Source organism: Salvelinus sp. IW2-2015, linkage group LG20 (assembly GCF_002910315.2).
Source record: "Salvelinus sp. IW2-2015 linkage group LG20, ASM291031v2, whole genome shotgun sequence".
In the NCBI taxonomy this organism is placed as follows: Eukaryota; Metazoa; Chordata; class Actinopteri; order Salmoniformes; family Salmonidae; genus Salvelinus; species Salvelinus sp. IW2-2015.
In genome coordinates, this window is record NC_036860.1 from 62515384 (window position 1) to 62536133 (window position 20750).

At 42.9% G+C, this 20750-nt stretch overlaps 1 protein-coding gene across 1 annotated transcript in view; it reads left to right on the forward strand.

The window, feature by feature from the left end:
• The window catches only part of LOC111980189 (chondroitin sulfate N-acetylgalactosaminyltransferase 1-like), a 52339-nt gene that overhangs the window by 5623 nt on the left and 25966 nt on the right, over positions 1-20750 (forward strand). Inside the window, exon 2 of the mRNA XM_024010861.2 lies at positions 13034-14408. Coding sequence (XP_023866629.1) covers positions 13673-14408 — 736 coding nt within the window. The 5' untranslated portion in view covers positions 13034-13672. The remainder of the gene's footprint in view (positions 1-13033; positions 14409-20750) is intronic.

Below are 20750 nucleotides of genomic sequence, written 5' to 3' on the forward strand. Positions count from 1 at the left end.
TAGTCTACAGACAGTTAATTGTGTAACCTACAGACAGCAATGGGAGTAAGCCTACAGACAGCATGGAGTAACCTACAAGACATCAATGGAGTACCTACAGGACAGCATGGAGTAACCTACAGACAGCATGGAGTAGTCTACAGACAGCATGTAGGAGCCTACAGAGCAGTATCGTGGTAACCTACAGACAGCAATGGAGTAGTCGTACAGACAGGCATGTAAGTAGCCTACAGACAGTATTGGTGGTAACCTACAGACAGCATGGAGTAGTCTACAGACAGCATGTAGTAACCTACAAGACATCATGAGTAACCTACAGACGCAATAGAGTAAGCCTACAGACAGCATGGAGTAGTCTACAGACAGCATGGAGTAAGCCTACAGAGAGCATGGAGTAGTCTTACAGACAGCATGGAGTAGTCTACAGACAGCATGGAGTAGTCTAACAAGACAGCACAGGAGTCAGTCTACAGACAGCATGGAGTAAGTCTACAGACACATGGAGTAGTCTACAGACAGCATGGAGTAGTCTACAGACGCATTGAGTAGTCTACAGACAGCATGTAGTAACCTACAGACAGCATGGAGTAGCCTACAGACAGCATGGAGTAACCTACAGAACAGCATGGAGTAACCTACAGACAGCATGGAGTAACCTACAGACAGCATGGAGTAACCTACAGACAGCATGGAGTAACCCACAGGCAGCATGGAGTAACCTACAGACAGCATGGAGTAACCTACAGACAGCATGGAGTAACCTACAGACAGCATGGAGTAACCTACAGACAGCATGGAGTTAACCTACAGACAGCATGGAGTAACCTACATACAGCATGGAGTAACCTACGGACAGCATGGAGTAGCCTACAGACCAGCATGGAGTAACCTACAGACAGCATGGAGTAAGCTACAGACAGCATGGAGTAGTCTACAGACAGCAATGGAGTAACTACAGACAGCATGGAGTAGTCTACAGAGCAGCATGGAGTAGTCTACAGACAGCATGGAGTAGTCTACAGACAGCATGGAGTAGTCTACAGACAGCATGGAGTAGTCAGCCTAGCAGACAGCATGGAGTAGTCTACAGACAGCATGGAGTAGTCTACAGACAGCATGGAGTAGTCTACAGACACGCAATGGGAGTAAACGTCTAACAGGACAGCATGGAGTAACCCTACAGACAGCATGGAGTAACCTACAGACAGCATGGAAGTAACCTACAGACAGCATGGAGTGTCTACAGGACAGTATTGTGTAACCTACAGACAGCATGGAGTAAACCTACAGACAGCATGGAGTAACCTACAGACATCATGGAGTAACCTACAGACAGCATGGGGGGCAACCTACAGACAGCATGGAGTAGTCTACAGACAGCATGTAGTAGCCTACAGACAGTTATCGTGTAACCTACAAAGACAGCATGAGTAGTCTACAGACAGCATGTAGTAGCCTACAGACAGTATTGTGTAACCTACAGACAGCATGGAGTAGTCTACAGACAGCATGTAGTAACCACAGACATCATGGAGTAACCTACAGACGCAATAGAGTAGCCTACAGACAGCATGGAGTAGTCTACAAGACAGCATGGAGTAGCCTACAGAGAGCATGAGTAGTCTACAGACAGCATGAGTAAGTCTACAGACAGCATGGAGTAGTCTACAGACAGCATGGAGTAGTCCTACAGACAGCATGGAGTAGTCTACAGACCAGCATGGAGTAGTCTACAGACAGCATGGAGTATCTACAGACAGCATGAGTAGTCTACAACAGCATGTAGTATCTACAGACAGCATGGAGTAGCCTACAGACAGCATGGGGAACCTAGCAGACAGCATGGAGTAACCTACGAGACAGCATGGAGTAACCTCAGCGACAGCATGGAGTAACCTACAGACAGCATGGAGTAGCAAGTAACCCACAGACAGCATGTGAGTAACCTACAGACAGCATGGAGTAACCTACAGACAGCATGGAGTAACCTACAGACAGCATGGAGTAACTACAAGCATGGAGTAACCACAGACAGCATGGAGTAAACCTACATACAGCATGGAGTAACCTACGGACAGCATGGAGGTAGCCTACAGACAGCATGGAGTAACCTACAGACAGCATGGAGTAAGCTTACAGACAGCATGGAGTAGTCTACAGACAGCATGGAGTAACCTACAGACAGATGGAGTAAGTCTACAGACAGCATGGAGTAGTTCTACAGACAGCATGGAGTAGTCTACAGACAGCATGGAGTAGTCTACAGACAGCATGGGAGTAGCCTAACGACAGCATGGGTAGTCTACAGACAGCATGGAGTAGTCTACAGACAGCATGGAGTAGTCTACAGACAGCATGGAGTAGTCTACAGACAGCATGAGTAGTCTACAGACAGCATGGAGTAGTCTACAGACAGCATGGAGTAGTCTACAGACGAGCAATGGAGTAGTCTACAGCAGCATGGAGTAGTCTACAGACAGCATGAGTAGTCTACAGACAAGCATGGAGTAGCCTACAGACATCATGGAGTAGTCTACAGACAGCATGGAGTAGTCTACAGACAGCAGGAGTAGTCTACAGACAGCATGGAGTAGTCTACAGACAGATGGAGTAGTCTACCAGACAGCATGGAGTAGTCTAACAGACAGCATGGAGTAGTCTACAGACAGCATGGAGTGCGTCTACAGACATCATGGAGTAGTCCTACAGACAGTCATGGAGTAGTCTACAGATAGCATGGAGTAGTCTACAGACAGCATGGAGTAGTCTTACAGACATCATGGAGTAGTCTACAGACGCATGGAGTAGTTCTACAGACAGTATGGGTATCTACAGACATATGGAGTAGTTCTACAGACAGCATGGAGTAGTTCCTAACCGGTAGCACAAAACGTATGGAGTAGTCTACAGACAGTATGGAGTAGGTTACTACAGACCAGTTAGTAGTTAAGAAGATGGATCTACAGACAGTATGGAGTAGGTTACAGACAGCATATGCGACGTGGGAGTCTACAGACAGATGGATTAAGGCAGTGAGGTCTACAGACAGCATGGAGTAGTCTACAGACAGCATGGAGTAAAGTCTACAAGACCAGCATGGAGTAGTCTACAGACAGCATGGAGTTAGTCTACAGACAGCATGGAGTAGTCTACAGACAGCATGTAGTAGTCTACAGACAGCATGGAGTAGTCTACAGACTCATGGAGTAGTCTACAGACAGCTATAGTGTAGACAGAGATGGGAGTCTACAGACAGCAGAGTAGCCAAGAGTAGTCTACAGACAGCATGGAGTGTCTTACAGACACATGGAGTAGTCTACAGACAGGCATGGAGTAGTCTACAGACAGTATGGAGTAGTCTACAACACATGATAGTCTACAGACAGTATGGAGTAGTCTACAGACACATGGAGTAGTCTAGGAACAGATGGATAGTCACAGACAGTATGGAGTTGTCTACAGACATATGGAGTAGTCTACAGACAGCATGGAGTAGTCTACAACAGCATGGAGTAGTCTACAACAGTATGGAGTAGTCTACAGACAGCATGGAGTCAGTCTACAGAACAGGCATGGAGTAGTACAGACAGTATGGAGTAGTCAGTACAGACAGCATGGAGTAGTCACGGACAGTATGAGTAGTCTACACAGACAGTATGGAGTAGTCTACAGACAGTCATGGCAGTAGTTCTACAGACAGCATGGAGTGTCTACAGACCAGAATGGAGTAGTCTACAGACAGCATCGGAGTAGTCTACAGAACAGCATGAGTAGTCTACAGACAGGCATGGAGTAGCTACAGACAGCATGGAGTAGTCTACAGACAGTATAGTAGGAGTAGTCTACAGACAGCATGGAGTAGTCTACAGACAGTATTGGAGTGGTATCTACAACCATGATATCTAAGACAGTATGGAGTATCTACAGACCAGTATGGTGTAGTCTACAGACAGCATGGAGTAGTTCTACAGACAGCATGAGTAGTCTAACAGACAGCATGGAGTAGTCTACAGACAGCATGAGTAGGCTAAGACAGCAGGATTAACCTACAGACAGCATGGAGTAGTCTACAGACAGTATGGAGTAGTCTACAGACAGCATGGAGTAGTCTTCAGACAGCATGGTTAGTATCTAACAGACAGCATGGAGTAGGTCTACAGACAGCATGGAGTATTCTACAGACAGCATGGAGTAACCTACAGACAGCATGGAGTAAGTACTAGGACAGTATGGAGGTAGTCTACAGACCAGGCAGATAAGAGCTGGAGTAGTCTACAGACAGCTGGAGTAGTGCTTACAGACAGCATGGGAGTAGTCTACAGACAGCATGGAGTAGTTACGACAGCATGGAGTATCTACAGAGCAGATGGAGTAGTCTACCAGACAAGATGGAGGTAGAGTTACAGACATGTACTGGAGTGGATGTCTATCAGACAGCATGGAGAATAGTCTACAGACAGCATGGTAGTAGTCTACAGACAGCATGAGTATCGGCTGAGTAGTCTACAGACATCATGGAAGTAGTTACAGAACAGGGAGGCCAGATGGAGTAGTCTACAGACGTATGGAGAGTTAGACGTAGAGTGCCCTACAGAGCATGGGTAGTCTAACAGAACAGTATGGAGTAGTCTAACGACAGCATGGAGTAGTCTACAGCCAGCATGGAGTAGTCTTACAGACAGCATGAGTAGTCTACTGAAACAGCAGGAGTAGTCTACAGAAGCAATGGAGTAGTCTACAGGAACAGTATGGAGTAGTCCTACAGACAATGAGATCACATGGAGTAGTCTACAGACACGCATGGGAGGTAGTCTACAGACACAATGGAGTAGTCTAACAGACAGACGGTACTGACGTGGTAGTCTAACAGACAGCATGAGTAGTCTACAGACAGATGGAGTAGTCTCAGCAAGTAGTCAGACAGATGGAGTAGTTACCATGTATCTACAGACAGCATGAGTAGTCTCAGACAGCAGGAGTAGTCTTACAGAGACATCTTAGCACACCAACACAGCCTCGGAGCCACAGGTGGAATTGCCACAAATCCAACCTCAATTTCTTCACACTTCACAAAAGTACTGTCTTCTGCAGAAGAAGCTAAAAGAAGGCTGTCAGAGCCCTTTCCACACCCTCCCCCCAGCTCCCCACCTCGCCCACACTCCCTCCCCCCCCACCTCCCCACCCCACACCCTCCCCAACCTCCATCCCCAATCCTGTTCCTCTTCCCTCTCATCTCTGTTTGACAAGGACATGTTTATTTCCACGGCATAGCTGTGACTGCTGTCTGGGAATGGGCCAGAAATGGGTCTTATTTAGAATTAAATTGTACCTGCGAACCATCTGTCCCCCCCCCACACACACACACAGACACACACACACATCCCTCCGCCTCCCACCCACAGTGCACAGTGCACAGCCCCATGCCGCTCAGCCACCAATACCCCGTAGCCAGGAAGCCTTTCTTACAGGGGTAGTCGTTTCCATGTCACAACCAGATGCTACTCAGAGATTAACACGAGAGGTGTCCCCCTCTGATCATCACCCGCCCGGCTCGCCACCTCAGCTCTCTCTCTTTTCTGTCGCTCCCTTTTCTGCAAGTCCTCTGAAAGAGAAAATACACTACTTAYCATAGCTTAGTCAGATCAGAATATGTTTTATTCGGTCGGTGCCCTTCTGGGGTTTTTTTCTCTCTACATTTGTATACAAGCGCTTATAAACACTATTTGCATATTGATCACGTAATGATTCCTATTTAGCAAATGCTTAAACAAAGATTCCGTATAAACATTTGTAAGGTAGGATGGATTAAATCAAGCTCTACTGTTTCTAAGGAACAAACAAATCCCTCTTAGTTATACGAACACAGGAAGAACGTCAGAAACATTAGCCGAAGTAACACCAGTAACAGCAAGACAGAACCCACAGTTATACGTAACTATTCGTACACAACACCATTAGTCAGAGGTGACAGGAACATGGCTAAACTCCTCTAAACTGTAACACCACAGTTTAACACTTCCCTCTGTATTGGACAGGCTATGACATCACCGCTGAGATGAGACCTGCCAGAAAGTAAAAAGGCACATCATTTCCTGACTGCAATACAGTGGCAGTTTGTTTCACTTCAGACCGAAAATTAAGACAAGACTTGAAGGTTAGCTCAGTTGCCAACTTATTCACAAAGCATCTCAGAATAGGAGTGCTGATCTAGAGTCAGTTTTTCCCTTAATATCATAATGAATAATGTGGAACTGATCTTAGATCAGTAGTCCTACTCTGAGACGGTTTATGAATATGGGCCCTGGTTTCAGAAGTAGGAATAGATGTTATCTTGTAATGTACTTTTCATTCAGTTTCACATCAGGGTTATATTGGGATCTGTGTACAGTATTAAATGTAGATAGAATCAGTATGACGGTGAAATTTAATAATGAATCATAATGTAATTATTGATTTCAGAGAAGAACACATCATCCCATAATATGATGTAGAGGTTTTATATTGCGGTAAGACAGCCCTCTCAGTTCCCCTGGGGAGTCAAATGGAAACCAGTGAATCAATCCATTGACACAGTCACTGAGAGTCGGTGGTTTGGCTGTGAATCACCATTCATTCAGTCTCTCCTACCAACCTCAGTCCCTGGCTCTGGCTCTGTGTGGGAGAAGGCCTGGTAGTTACAGGCTGTGGACTCATAGGGTACATTTAAATAGTGTACAAGTAGCATCCTCACCTCGTCTCCTTTCCACTGCACTGTCACATACAAAAGAAAATAAGACAAAATAAAATATATATATATGTATATATATATACAGTGCAAGCTCGTAGCATCATACCCAAGAAGACTCGAGGTTGTAATCCCTGCCAAAGGTGCTTCAACAAAGTACTGAGTAAAGGGTCTGAATACCTATGTAAATGTGATTTTTAAGTTTTTTAATTTTTAATAGATTTGATCAAATTTCTAAAAACCTGTTTTTGCTTTGTCATTATGGGGTATTGTGTTTAGATTCATGAGGGGAAAAAACAATGTAATCCATTTTAGAATAAGGCTGTAACGTAACAACATGTGGAAAAAGTCAAAGGGTTTGAACACTTTCCAAATGCACTGTATATATGTTTTATTGTCACTTTGACTCAGTACTGGTACCCCATGTACAGTCTACTTCAGAAAGCATTAATACCCCTTGACTTATTCCACATTTTGTTGTGTTTCAGCCTGAATTCAAAATGTATTAAAAAAAAAAGTTCTCACCGATCTACACACAATACACACAAAGCATACCACCCTGCATACCACTGCTGGCTTGCTTCTGAAGCTAAGCAGGGTTGGTCCTGGTCAGTCCCTGGATGGGAGACCAGATGCTGCTTGAAGTGGTGTTGGAGGGCCAGTAGGAGGCACTCTTTCCTCTGGTCTGAACAAAGATCCCAATGCCCCAGGGCAGTGATTGGGGACACTGCTCTGTGTAGGGTGCCGTCTTTCGGATGGGATGTTAAACGGGTGTCCTGACTCTCTGAGGTCATTAAAGATCCCATGGCACTTGTCGTAAGAGTAGGGGTGTTAACCCCGGTGTCCTGGCTAAATTCCCAATCTGGCCCTCAACCATCACGGTCACCTAATAATCCCCAGTTTACAATTGGCTCATTCATCCCCCTCCTCTCCCCTGTAACTGTCCCCAGGTCGTTGCTGCAAATGAGAATGTGTTCTCAGTCAACTTACCTGGTAAAATAATGGAAAAATAAAATAAATAAAAAAATACCCCACAATCACAAAGTGAAAAAATGTTCTTAGAGATTTCTGCAAATTTGTGGAAAATGTAATATAGAAAAATCTAATTTAAATAAGTATTCACACCCCTGAGTCAATAATTTGTAGGAACACCTTTGGCAGCAATTACAGATGTGAGTCTTTCTGGGTAAGTCTCTAAGAACTTTCCACACCTGGATTGTGCTACATTTTCCCATTATTCTTTTCAAAGTTTTACAAGCTCTGTCAAATTGGTTGTTGATCATTTCTAGACAACCATCTTCAGGTCTTGCCATATGTTTTCAAATAGATTTAAGTCCAAACTGTAATTCGGCCACTCAGGAACATTCACTGTCTTCTTGGTAAGCAACTCCAGTGTAGATTTGGCCTTGTGTTTTAGATTATTGTCCTGCTAAAAGGTGAATTCRTCTCCCAGTGGAAAGCAGACTGAACCAGGTTTTCCTCTACGATTTTGCCTGTGCTTAGCACCATTCCGTTCCTTTTTTATCCTGAAAAACGCCCCAACCCTTAACGATTACAAGCATACCCATAACATGATGCAGCCACCACCATGCTTGAAAATATGGAGAGCGGTACTCAGTGATGTGTTGTGTTGCATTTGCATACAACATAAACCTTTGTATTCAGGACATAAATGTAATTTCTTTGCCACATTTTTTGCAGTTTTACTTTAGTTTACTTTAGCTTCCTGGGTTTCACTCTATAATTTAGGTTAGTATTATGGAGTAACTATACCGAACAAAAATATAAACGCAGCATGCAACAATTTACAGTTCACATAAGAAATCAGTCAATTGAAATAAATTCATTAGGCAGTAATCTATGGATTTCACATGAGTGGGATTTCAGATATGCATCTGTTGGTCATAGATATCTTAAAAAACAGGTAGATGTGTGGATCAGAAAACCAGTCAGTATCTGGTGTGACCACCATTTTCCTCATGCAGAGCAACACATCTGCTTTGCATAGAGTTGATCAGGCTGTTGATTGTGGCCTGTGGAATGTTGTCCCACTCCTCTACAATGGCTGAGCGATGTTGCTGGACATTGGCGGGAACTGGAACACGCTGTGCCACAAGTTTTGAGGGTGCATGCAATTGGCATGCTGACTGCAGGAATGTCCACCAGAGCTCTTGCCAGAGAATTTAATGTTAACCTCTCTACCAAATTCACTGCTTGACTGAGGGACCTTACAGATAATTGTATGTGTGAGGTACAGAGATGAGGTAGTAAATCGAAAATCATGTTAATTAAACATGCAACTTATGTGACTTGTTAACTCCTGAAGTTATTTAGGCTTGCCATAAAAAAAGGGTTGAATACTTATTGACTCAAAACATTTCAGCTTTTCATTTGTAATTAATATATATGTACAGTACCAGTCAAAAGTTTGGACACACCTACTCATTCCACGGTTTTTCATTCTTTTTTTATTTTCTACATTGTAGAATAATAGTGAACACATCAAAACTATGAAATAACACATATGGAATCATGTAGTAACCAAAAAAGTGTTAAACCTTTGAGATTCTTCAAAGTAGCCACCCTTTACCTTGATGACAGCTTTTCACACTCTTGGCATTCTCTCAAACAGCTTCATGAGGTAGTCACCTGGAATGCATTTCAATTAACAGGTGTGCCTTCTTAAAAGTTCATTTGTAGAATTTATTTTCTTCTCAATGCGTTTGAGCCAATCGGTTGTGTTGTGACAAGGAATGGGTGGTATACAGAAGATAACCCTATTTGGTAAAAGACCAAATCCATATTATGGCAAGAACAGCTCAAATAAGCAAAGAGAATGACAGTCCATCATTACTTTAAGACATGAAGGTCACTCAATCCGGAACATTTCAAGAACTTTGAAAGTTTCTTCAAGTGCAGCCGCAAAAACCATCAAGCACTATGATGAAACTGGCTCTCATGAGGACCACCATAGGAAAGGAAGATCCAGAGTTACTTCTGCTGCAGAGGATAAGTTAATTTGAGTTAACTGCACAGTACAGTATATACAGGTCATATAGTAGTCATGTACAATATATAATAGTCATATAGTAGTCATGTACAGTTCATAATTCTCATATAGTAGTCATGTACAGTATATAATAGTAATGTACAGTATATACAGGTCATATAGTAGTCATGTACAGTATATAATAGTAATGTACAGTATATACAGGTCATATAGTAGTCATGTACAGTATATAATAGTCATATAGTATATACTAGTCATATAGTAGTCATGTACAGTATATAATAGTCATGTACAGTATATAAAAGTCATTCAATATATAATGGTCATGTAAAGTATACAATCTCATGTGTGAAAAACACACTGAAAGTTTATGTTACAACCTCGCAGGTAAATCTGGTATTTATCAAAGTCCCTAAATAAGGTATAACTGCCCTTTTTAGATTCCAGTCATACAGGCATCTCTTTCTTCAGAGGTTGGTTTAAGCTAGCAGAGCAGCCCAGGCATCTCTTTCCTAAGATGTTGGTTTGAGCTAGCAGAGCAGCCCAGGCATCTCTTGTCCCTAAGATGTTTGCTTGAGCTAGCAGAGCAGCCAGGCATCTCTTTCCTAAGATGTTGGTTTGAGCTAGCAGAGCAGCCCAGGCATCTCTTTCCTAAGATGTTGGTTTGAGCTAGCAGAGCAGCCCAGGCATCTCTTTCCTAAGATGTTGGCTTGAGCTAGCAGAGCAACCAGGCATCTCTTTCCTAAGATGTTGGCTTGAGCGATCAGAGCAGCCCAGGCATCCTTTCCTAAGATGTGGTTTGAGCTAGCAGAGCAGCCCAGGCATCTCTTTCCTAAGATGTTGGTTTGAGCTAGCAGAGCAGCCCAGGCATCTCTTTCCTAAGATGTTGGCTTGCGCTAGCAGAGCAGCCCAGGTATCTCTTTACTAAGATGTTGGTTTGAGCTAGCAGAGCAGCCCAGGCAGCCCAGCTCCTAAATACAGTCCAGTATTCAGTGCTGGCATAACTGATCCTTTCATTAGGAGCAGACTGCACCAAGCCTATAAAAGAGCTAATTGTGTGGTGAGTTAACAGAGAGACACACATACAGTCACACTAGCTAACACACTAACTGATTGATTTGATTTGATTTGACTAGCTAACACACTAACTACATTTACAAACACACATGGGTACGTGTGTCCATCGTGCACAGCACACACAGGTATGGAAACATAGGCCTACAGACAAGCAGTCTTTTTCTGTCTCTGTCCATACAGTTGTCATGACATTGGCCTGTGGGTGAGGTTTACCCCCCCCCCCATAAATACCTTTCTCCCTTTCCTTCCTCTCTCTTGACTCTACAGAAGGACTCTTGAAAAGCCTTTGTTAAACATATAGAGTCTGGGAACATCAAAAAGTGGGGGGAAAGGAACCATATTTTGGTAATCCAACCAGTTGAAAATGTGCGTTGGTACTTAATGAATATGATGCCAGATCAGTTGGCGTCTGAGACATTCTTACTAATGATAGGATGACATAAACTGTATCTTGGAAAGTCTACACATTATAGTTATCAGATTCACATGGAATTGTTGTGCAATTTAAATGTTTAAATATGAAGCTATTTGTGAAAATATGAAATGTAATTTTAGCATCCAAATGAGAGATTTGGGTTTTCATAAGGTTAAAGCTCTGCTCACTCAGTGACCCCGCTCATGTGAAGAGACATTGGTTATAAACTATGAAACACGCCCTTCTCTCCCCTCCTGTATAAAGCCCTTGACGAAAATGTAACTTTCTGTTCCGAGGACGTTAAAAGTCCTACGTTAAAAGGGCTCAGATAATAAGCTGTTCCAAGGACGTGTGGACTTGAGGTCCCCACGTTGAAAGGACAAAGACCACCTACAGAACTAAGCCAACCTTAGAGAACCTAACGAAATTAGCATCGAATTCCAATGTGAAGGTGACGACCTACATGTCGGAAGGATGAATTTCGACTATACCAGCCAGAATATAGCATGAGCATATAGCATGGCAACTTGGTATGAACTTTGAACTCTTTTTCACTAAAGAAGTGCTACCCCCTCCGCCCGCTAAATTAAACCAAATTTTGTATTGCTGATTCAACTTGTTAGCCAGGGTTCGTGAAGATAACCAAGAATTTACAACTTTCAGATGAGACTGAATAAGGCGACGATTAAATATTGACTGCTATTGAGGTAAAAGATTACCAGGTCTTTAAGAGTTTATTCGGAAGATAACAGCTCTATAAACATTATTTTGTGGTGCCCCGACTTTCTAGTTAATTACATTTACATGATTAGCTTAATCAGGTAATATTGATTACAGAGAAATTATTTTATAGAATAGCATGTCATATCACTTAATCCGGCATAGCCAAAGACACGGCACAGTCTTAATCTGATTAAGGAAATGTGCTTGTGAATGAGAAAGGGGGAGAAAAGAAAGGTAGGAGAGAGGAGAGTTTGTGTAGGTGAGTAAATGCCCTATTTTCTTGCTTTTCTTGTTTTTTGTTTATACTTCCACCGATCCTAATATTCCACAGTACGAGGACAGGACAGACAGACTAGCCCCCATAGTGTCACACTGTCACCACTGACAACAATGGGCGTGTTCGAGAGGATCAAAACCACAATGTATCATGGGTAAATTGTGACTGGCTGACTGATCTACAAATAATAATGAGTCGTTATTTATGATGGAAGGTGATTTGTAGATCAGTCAGTCGGCAGTCGCCTGCAGTCGTTTTAATGCTCTCGAACACGGCCATTGTTATTCAGCAGTTAAAGGGACTGGGAAATGCTCTGCTTGGCATGGTCGCCAGGTAGAAACCCACACTTTTAGCTCATATTAAAATAAACATTTGAAAATTTTGTGGTGTGTTTTCTAATCTGAGTTTGATATTGAAACTATTTTCTGTCCCTATATCCTCATGCAATAGACTTCAGGTTTTAGCCCTCCTCAAGCCCTCGACGGTCCGGAAAATGTTTACCCTCTGTGCAAATAAGACCTCAAAGATTTATACCACAGCAGGATAGAGAGATTTACCACAAAGTGAAGCTATTCAGGCTATCTCATATACCAAGGCATATATGTCTAGATGAAAGAGATTGAGGAAATGTATAATGATGGTGATGATGATATCATACACTCAAAAACCTTAACTGTACATTAACACCAACTGAGTTATAACTCTCTCTTTCTCCTTCTCTCTCTCTTTCCCTTCTACCCCCCCCCCCTCTCTCTCTTTCCCTCTCTCTCTCTCTCTCTCTCTCTCTCTCTCTCTCTCTCTCTCTAGAAGGTGACTCATGGATGAAGTACACATTTAGAAAGAACTGCCAGTGAACATAGTTGTGAATTCACCTTCTTCTAGAGAATGTGGTTTCCCCTCTCTGCAGTTTACTCAATTTCCGACCATGACAAAAAATGTGTCATTATCTCTAAACATGAGACCAGTGGAACATAGGACAAGTCAAAGAGAGACAGACATTCTCTCAGGGGTCTGTAATGGAACCTCAGCATCAGGCAGGAAGGAAAGAACAAGGTGAACAGAGAAAGTAGTGGGACCACGTGTGATGTGACTCACTGATGAATAGCGTCTGCTACCAATGACTGGATCAGAAATAGAAATAGCCAGGTTCTGGACCTCGTTGAGCCTTCCTGGGCCTCATCCAGGGGAGAAGGCGGCGTGGCCAATGGGCCTCACCCTTGACCACAGACATACGGATGAAGAACCCAGACATTGGTGTAAGCAGTGTACAATGAGACAAATAATGAGCCAAGTTATCATTCAGGCTGATCTTCTCTGGTTAGTCAGACATTAATAACAATCACACAGACAATTCCATTCTAGTGGACGGTGAGACTGTATTCACCGCTGGAGGGTAAGGTGTGTCCAGTTGTGTGTGTTTCCCTGGATCCTCTGGGTGATAGCGGGATGCTGCGGAGGGGTCTGCTGGCCTGGGTGTCCCGTGTGGGCGTTCTGCTGGTCCTAGTGTGCTGCTCTCTGTCCCTCCTCTACGTCATGACCTGCAGCCCCCACTCCGAGGACAACCTGGTGAGCCACGCCCTGCCACGCCCCGGGATGGGGGTCGGGGTAGGAGGGGCAGCAGGGGGCACGGGGGCGGCTCAGAGCGGACCCACTGGGCGGAATGGATACCAAGCCATGCTTGCAGAGCGCGAGGAGCAACACAAGCTCCACATCACTAGTTTAAAGAAACAGATCGCCCAGCTGAAGGAGGCGCTACAGGAGCGCAGCGAGCAGCTGAAAGGAGTTCAAGACTCCATGGAGCGGGGGACAGGGGGAGGCCGGGGTGGCCAGTCCCCAGGAGGAGGTATCCTCGGGGAGGGAGGACAAGGGCCAGGGGCCGACAGGAGCCACGCTGACCTTCAGGAGTTCCTCCACAGTCAGCTGGGCCGGGCGGAGGTCCACCAGGGGACTAGACTACCCAGTGAGTACGCCATGGTGCCCTTCGAGAGCTTCACCCTGCAGAGGGTGTACCAGCTGGAGATGGGCCTGACAAGGCACCCTGAGGAGAAGCCTGTGAGGAAGGACCGGAGGGATGAGCTGAGTGAAGCACTAGAGACAGCCCTGCAGAGTCTCAACACCCCCCGCAACGGAGCAGACAAGGGCCACACCACCAAGGTCTACTCAGCATCAGACTTCATAGAAGGTGAGTCATTAAGCTCAATACCAGAGCCAAACATACAGTWTGTATACAGCTATACATAAATGTATGGCATATCTACAATATATACAGTGCATTCAGAAAGTATTCAGACCCCTTAACATTATAGCCTTATTCTAATACTTATTCAATAACCTGTAATAACAAAAACAGGTTTTTAGACATTTTTGCAAATTTATTACAAATAAAAACTGAAATATCACATTTACGTAAGTATTCAGACCCTTTACTCAGAGATGTTAAATCGGATTCAAGTCCAGGCTTTGGATGGGACACTCAAGGACACTGAAAAAAATCTACACAGCATGATGCTGCCACCACCATGCTTCACCGTAGTGATGGTGCCAGATCTCCTCCAGACATGACTCTTGGCATTCAGGCCAAAGAGTTCAATCTTGGTTTCATAAGACCAGAGAATATTATTTCTCATGATCTGAGAGTCTTTAGGTGCCTTTTGACAAACTCCAAGCGGCTGTCATGTGCCTTTTACTGAGGAGTGGCTTCCGTCTGGCCACTCTACCATAAAGGCCTGATTGGTGTGCTGCAGAGATGGTTGTCCTTCTGGAAGGTTCTCCCATCTCCACAGAGGAACTCTGGAGCTCTGTCAGAGTGACCATTGGGTTCTTGGTCACCTCCCTGACCACGGCCCTTCTCCTCTGATTGCTCAGTTTGGTCGGGCCACCAGCTCTAGGAAGAGTCTTGGTGGTTCCAAACTTCTTCCATTTACGAATGATGGAGGCCACTGTGTTCTTGGTGACCTTCAATGCTGCAGAAATGTTTTGGTACACTTCCCCAGATCTGTGCCTTGACACAATACTGTCTCGGAGCTCTACGTACAATTCCTTGAGCTCATGGCTTGGTTTTTACTCTGACATGCACTGTCAACGGTGGGACCTTACATAGACAGGTGTGTGCCTTTCCACATCATGTCCAATTAATTGAATTTACCACAGGTGGACTCCAAACAAGTTGTATAAACATCTCAAGGATGATCAATGGATACATGATGCACCTGAGCTCAATTTCGGGTGTCATAGCAAAGGGTCTGAAAAGTTATGTAAATAAGATATTTCTGTTTTTTATTTGTATACAATTTTGAAAAAATTCTAAAATCCTGAATTCGCTTTGTCATTATGGGGTATTGTGTGTAGATTGATGAGGGAAAATATTTGTTTAATCTGTTTTAGAATACGGCTGTAAGGTAACAACATGTGGAAAAATAGAAGGACTCTGAATACTTTCTGAATGCGCTGTATACAGTTGAAGTCGGAAGTTTACAAACACTTAGGTTGGAGTCATTAAAACTCGTTTTTCAACCACTCCACAAATTTCTTGTTGACAAACTATTGTTTTGGTAAGTCGGTTAGGACATCTACTTTGTGCATGACACAAGTCATTTTTCCAACAATTGTTTACAGACAGATTATTTCACTTATAATTCACTGTATCACAATTCCAGTGGGTCAGAAGTTTACATACACTAAGTTGACTGTGCCTTTACACAGCTTGGAAAATTCCAGAAAATTATATCATGGCTTTACAAGCTTCTGATACTCTAATTGGCATTATTTTAGTCAATTGGAGGTGTACCTGTGGATGTATTTCAAGGCCTACCTTCAAACTCAGTGCCTCTTTGTTTGACATCATGGTTAAATCAAAATAAATCAGCCAAGACCTCAGAAAAAAAAAATTGTAGACCTCCACAAGTCTGGTTCATCCTTGGGAGCAATTTCCAAACACCTGAAGGTACCACGTTCATCTGTACAAAAAATAGTACGCAAGTATAAACACCATGGGACCACGCAGCCGTCCTACCGCTCAGGAAGGAGACGCGTTCTGTCTCCTAGAGATTAAAGTACTTTGGTGCGAAACGTGGAAATCAATCCCAGAACAACAGCAAACGACCTTGTGAACATGCTGGAGGAAACAGGTACAAAAGTATCTATATCCACAGTAAAACGAGTCCTATATTGACAATACTTGAAAGGCCGCTCAGCAAGGAAGAAGCCACTGCTCCAAAACCACCATAAAAAAGCCAGACTACGGTTTGCAACTGCACCTGGGGACATAGATCATACTTTTTGGAGAAATGTCCTCTGGTCTGATGAAACAAAAATAGAACTATTTGGCCATAATGACCATCGTTATGTTTGGAGGAAAAAGGGGGATGCTTGCAAGCCGAAAAACACCATCCAGACTGTGAAGCAGGGGGGTGATAGCATCATTTTGTGGGGGTGCTTTGCTGCAGGAGGGACTGGTGCACTTCACAAAATAGATAGCATCATGAGGAGGGGAAATTATGTGGATGTATTGAAGCAACATCTCAAGACATCAGTCAGGAAGTTAACGCTTGGTCGCAAATGGGTCTTCAGAATGGACAATGACCCCAAGCATACTTACAAAGTTGTGGCAAAATGGCTTAATGACAACAAAGTCAAGCTATTGGAGTGGGCATCACAAAGCCCTGACCTCAACCCTATAGAACATTTGTGGGCAGAACTGAAAAAGTATATGYGAGCAAGGATGCCTACAAACCTAACTCAGTTACACCAGCTTTGTCAGGAGGAATGGGTCAAAATTCACCCAATTTATTGTGGGAAGCTTGTGGAAGGCTACCCGAAACATTTGACCCAAGTTAAACAATTTAAAGGCAATGCTACCAAATACTAATTGAGTGTATGTAAACTTCTGACCCACTGGGAATGTGATGAAAGAAATCAAATCTGAAATAAATCATTCTCTCTACTATTATTCTGACATTTCACATTCTTAAAATAAAGTGGTGATCCTAACTGACCTAAGGCAGGGAACTTTTACTCTGATTAAATGTCAGGAATTGTGAAAAACTGAGTTTAAATGAATTTGGCTGAGGTGTATGTAAACTTCCAACTTCAATTGTACATGGCTTTGCTCCACACTATTTACAATGCATGTCATATCTTCATGGTTGAACTATTGGATATTGACATGGTTTTAATAAAAATGGAATCAAGTTGAACTATAGAAAACAAACAGCACAACAACGCCTCATTTCCAACACGTTTCAAACAGGGAAACTCTGTTATTTACAGGATTTTGTTGTTTGATGGCCATAATGACGAATGCTGAGAATCAGAGCAAAACAATAGAGGATCCTGCTGCTGGGTGCTGAAGAGCCAAAGCTAGGATATCCGGCTAGTCTAGCATGATCTGCAGTAGGAACGGAGCACAGCTGCTTTCCATTCAGTGTGTAGCATCTCTACAAGCTCAGAGAGGGGGGCTGTTTCCTTCCACAAGCTCAGAGAGAGGAGCTGTTTCCTTTTAAAGGTCAACATCTTTACTGGGGCCACTTCTGACTAATACCTACGTGTACCTGGGAGAGGGACACGGGCATCCTGAAACACGGGCATCCTGAAAATATAGTGAAAACATAATTTCAGCCAGGAGTGTTTACGTACCTCTTCCTTGAAAGACCTGTTTAGGTATCTGCTATTAAACACTCCAATAGGAAATATGCTTCCACCCTGTAGATAACCAATTTGCTAATTATCCAAAAACTAGTCTGTTGTTGGCCGTGTGTGCAGCAAGTAGCAAACAACAACCATTGTTCAACAACAAAGATGAAAGCAGCCGTGTAGGCTAGTTAATGAACTGTGTAGGCTAGTTAATGAACTGTGTAGGCTAGTTAATGAACTGTGTAGGCTAGTTAATGAAACTGTGCTAGGCCCTAAGTTAATGAACTGTGTAGGCTTAGTTAATGAACTGTGTAGGCTAGTTAATGAAACTGTTGTAGGCTAGTTAATGAAACTGCTAGGCTAGTTAATGAACTGTGTAGGCTAGTTAATTAACTGTGTAGGCTAGTTAATGAACTGTGTGGCTAGTTAATGAACTGTGTAGGCTAGTTAATGAAACATGCAGGCTAGTTAATGAACTGTGTAGGCTAGTTAATGAACTGTGTAGGCTAGTTAATGAACTGTGTAGGCTAGTTAATGAAACATGCAGGCTAGTTATGAACTGTGTAGGCTAGTTAATGAACTGTGTAGGCTAGTTAATGAACTGTGTAGGCTAGTTAGTGAACTGTGTAGGCTAGTTAATGAACTGTGTAGGCTAGTTAATGAACTGTGTAGGTAGTTCATGAACTGTGTAGGCTAGTTAATGAAACGTGCAGGCTAGTTAATGAAACGTGAGGTGTTAATGAACTGTGTAGGCTAGTTAATGAACGTGTAGGCTAGTTAAATGAACTGTGTAGACTAGTTAATGAAAACTGCTGTAGGCTAGTTAATGAACTGTGGTAGGCTAGTTAATGAACTGTGTAGGCTAGTTTTAATGAAACTGTGTAGGCTAGTTAATGAAACTGTGTAGGCTAGTTAAATGAACTGTGTAGGCTAGTTAATGAACTGTGTAGGCTAGTTAATGAACTGTGTAGGCTAGTTAATGAACTGTGTAGGCTAGTTAATGAACAGCTGCAGGCTAGTTAATGAACTGTGTAGGCTAGTTAATGAACTGTGTAGGCTAGTTAATGAACTGTGGGTAGGCTAGTTAATGAACTGTGTAGGCTAGTTAATTGAAATGTGTAGGCTAGTTAATGAACTGTGTAGACTAGTTAATGAAAACTGTGTAGGCTAGTTAATGAACTGTGTAGGCCTAGTTAATGAACTGTGTTAGGACTAGTTAATGAACTGTGTAGGCTAGTTAATGAAACTATGCAGGCTAGTTAATGAACTGTGGTAGGCTAGTTAATGAACTGTGTAGGCTAGTTAATGAACTGTGTAGGCTAGTTAATGAAACACTGCAGGCTAGTTAATGAACTGTGTAGGCTAGTTAATGAAACTGTGTAGGCTAGTTAATGAAACTGCTGTAGGCTCAGTTAGTGGGAATCTGATGTAAGGGCTAGTTTAAATGACTGTGTAGGCTAAGTTAATGAACTTGTGTGTAGAGCTAAGTTCAATGGCATTACTGTGTAGCGCCTAGTTAATCGAGAACGTGCCAGTGCCATCTAGTTAATTAGAACCGTGTAAGCGCGAAACTAGCTTAAATCAGTTCCATGGAATAACTAGCTCCGTTGATAGGCACTCAAGGTTTGTCTAATATGTAAAAACCGTTAAGCCTCAGTGCAGCTATGATTAATGAAACTACAGGTTGTTAGGGCATTAACTACTGCAGCTATCATCAAGTGTAATATCATTGTAATGCGTCAGTGCTCCATAGTTAAATGAAACCGAGTTCATTTAAACTAGCCTCAGTGTGTAGGCACCACTGTAATCATTAACGAATCACGTGCCTGTCACGGTTTGCTAGTTTTAAATCTTAGGAACAATGCCAGTACAGCTACAAGGCAGTTAATTTCATGAACTGATGAAACCTATGTAGCCTAGCAAGTTAATGTAAGCCTGTGTAGATGGCTAGTTTAATCGAAACGTATGTAGGCTAAGTTAATAGAACTCGTCGTTAGCGTACAAGTTCAATCTAGTTAATAAAACATGAATAGCCTGTTACGTGAGCTAGTTAAATGAACAGTTCAACCTTTGTGTAGTAAGACTAGCTCAGCTTTAAAACTGAGACAGCTGATGTAGGCCCATTAACTAAACGTTAGTCATCGCCTGACAAACAAGTCTTGTGTGTACATGGCTATGAATCTAAATGCCGAAACCACACTGACCAGGTTGCTAGTATATACATGAAGCCTGGCATGGAACTGGTTTTCATTAGACTAGCTACAGCAGTCTCTTAGCATATTGAAAACTGGATGTAACGTAGCGCCTATAGCTCTCACATGCACTCAGGGTGTATGCAAGCTAACGTTATATGCGAACTACACAGATTCAACTGTGGTAGGCTAGTTTAATTAACTAGCCCTGAACAATAGTTTCATTGAACTAGCCTAGCAGCGAACAGTAAGTCTATAATTAAAGCAACTTAGCCGTTGATACGAACCAGTTCATGTAGTTATAAACTATGAAACCTGTTGTAGCTAAGCTAGTTTAATTGAACGAAACACATTGTTGGTTACAGGTCTAGTAACTTTAGTGCGAAACCAGCTGTTGTGTATCATATAACTAGTGCCCTTAGTATAATCTAGGAACGTGTAGGCTACAGCATCGATTCATTAAGAACTGTGTAAAGTCCTAGGCTTACATGCAAACGTAGCAACGGCTAGTTAGATTCTGAAATCGGTGGCTAGTTAATTACCGAACTAGCTGTACGTAAGAACTATAATCTAACAGATCACCAACCTCAGAAACTGTATCCAGGGTTCACTAGTTAATGAACTCAGCTGTGTAGTGCTAGAAAATGCCTACATACACAGTTGTCATATTCACACGGTAAGCATACCGGGTTCGTCTTAGA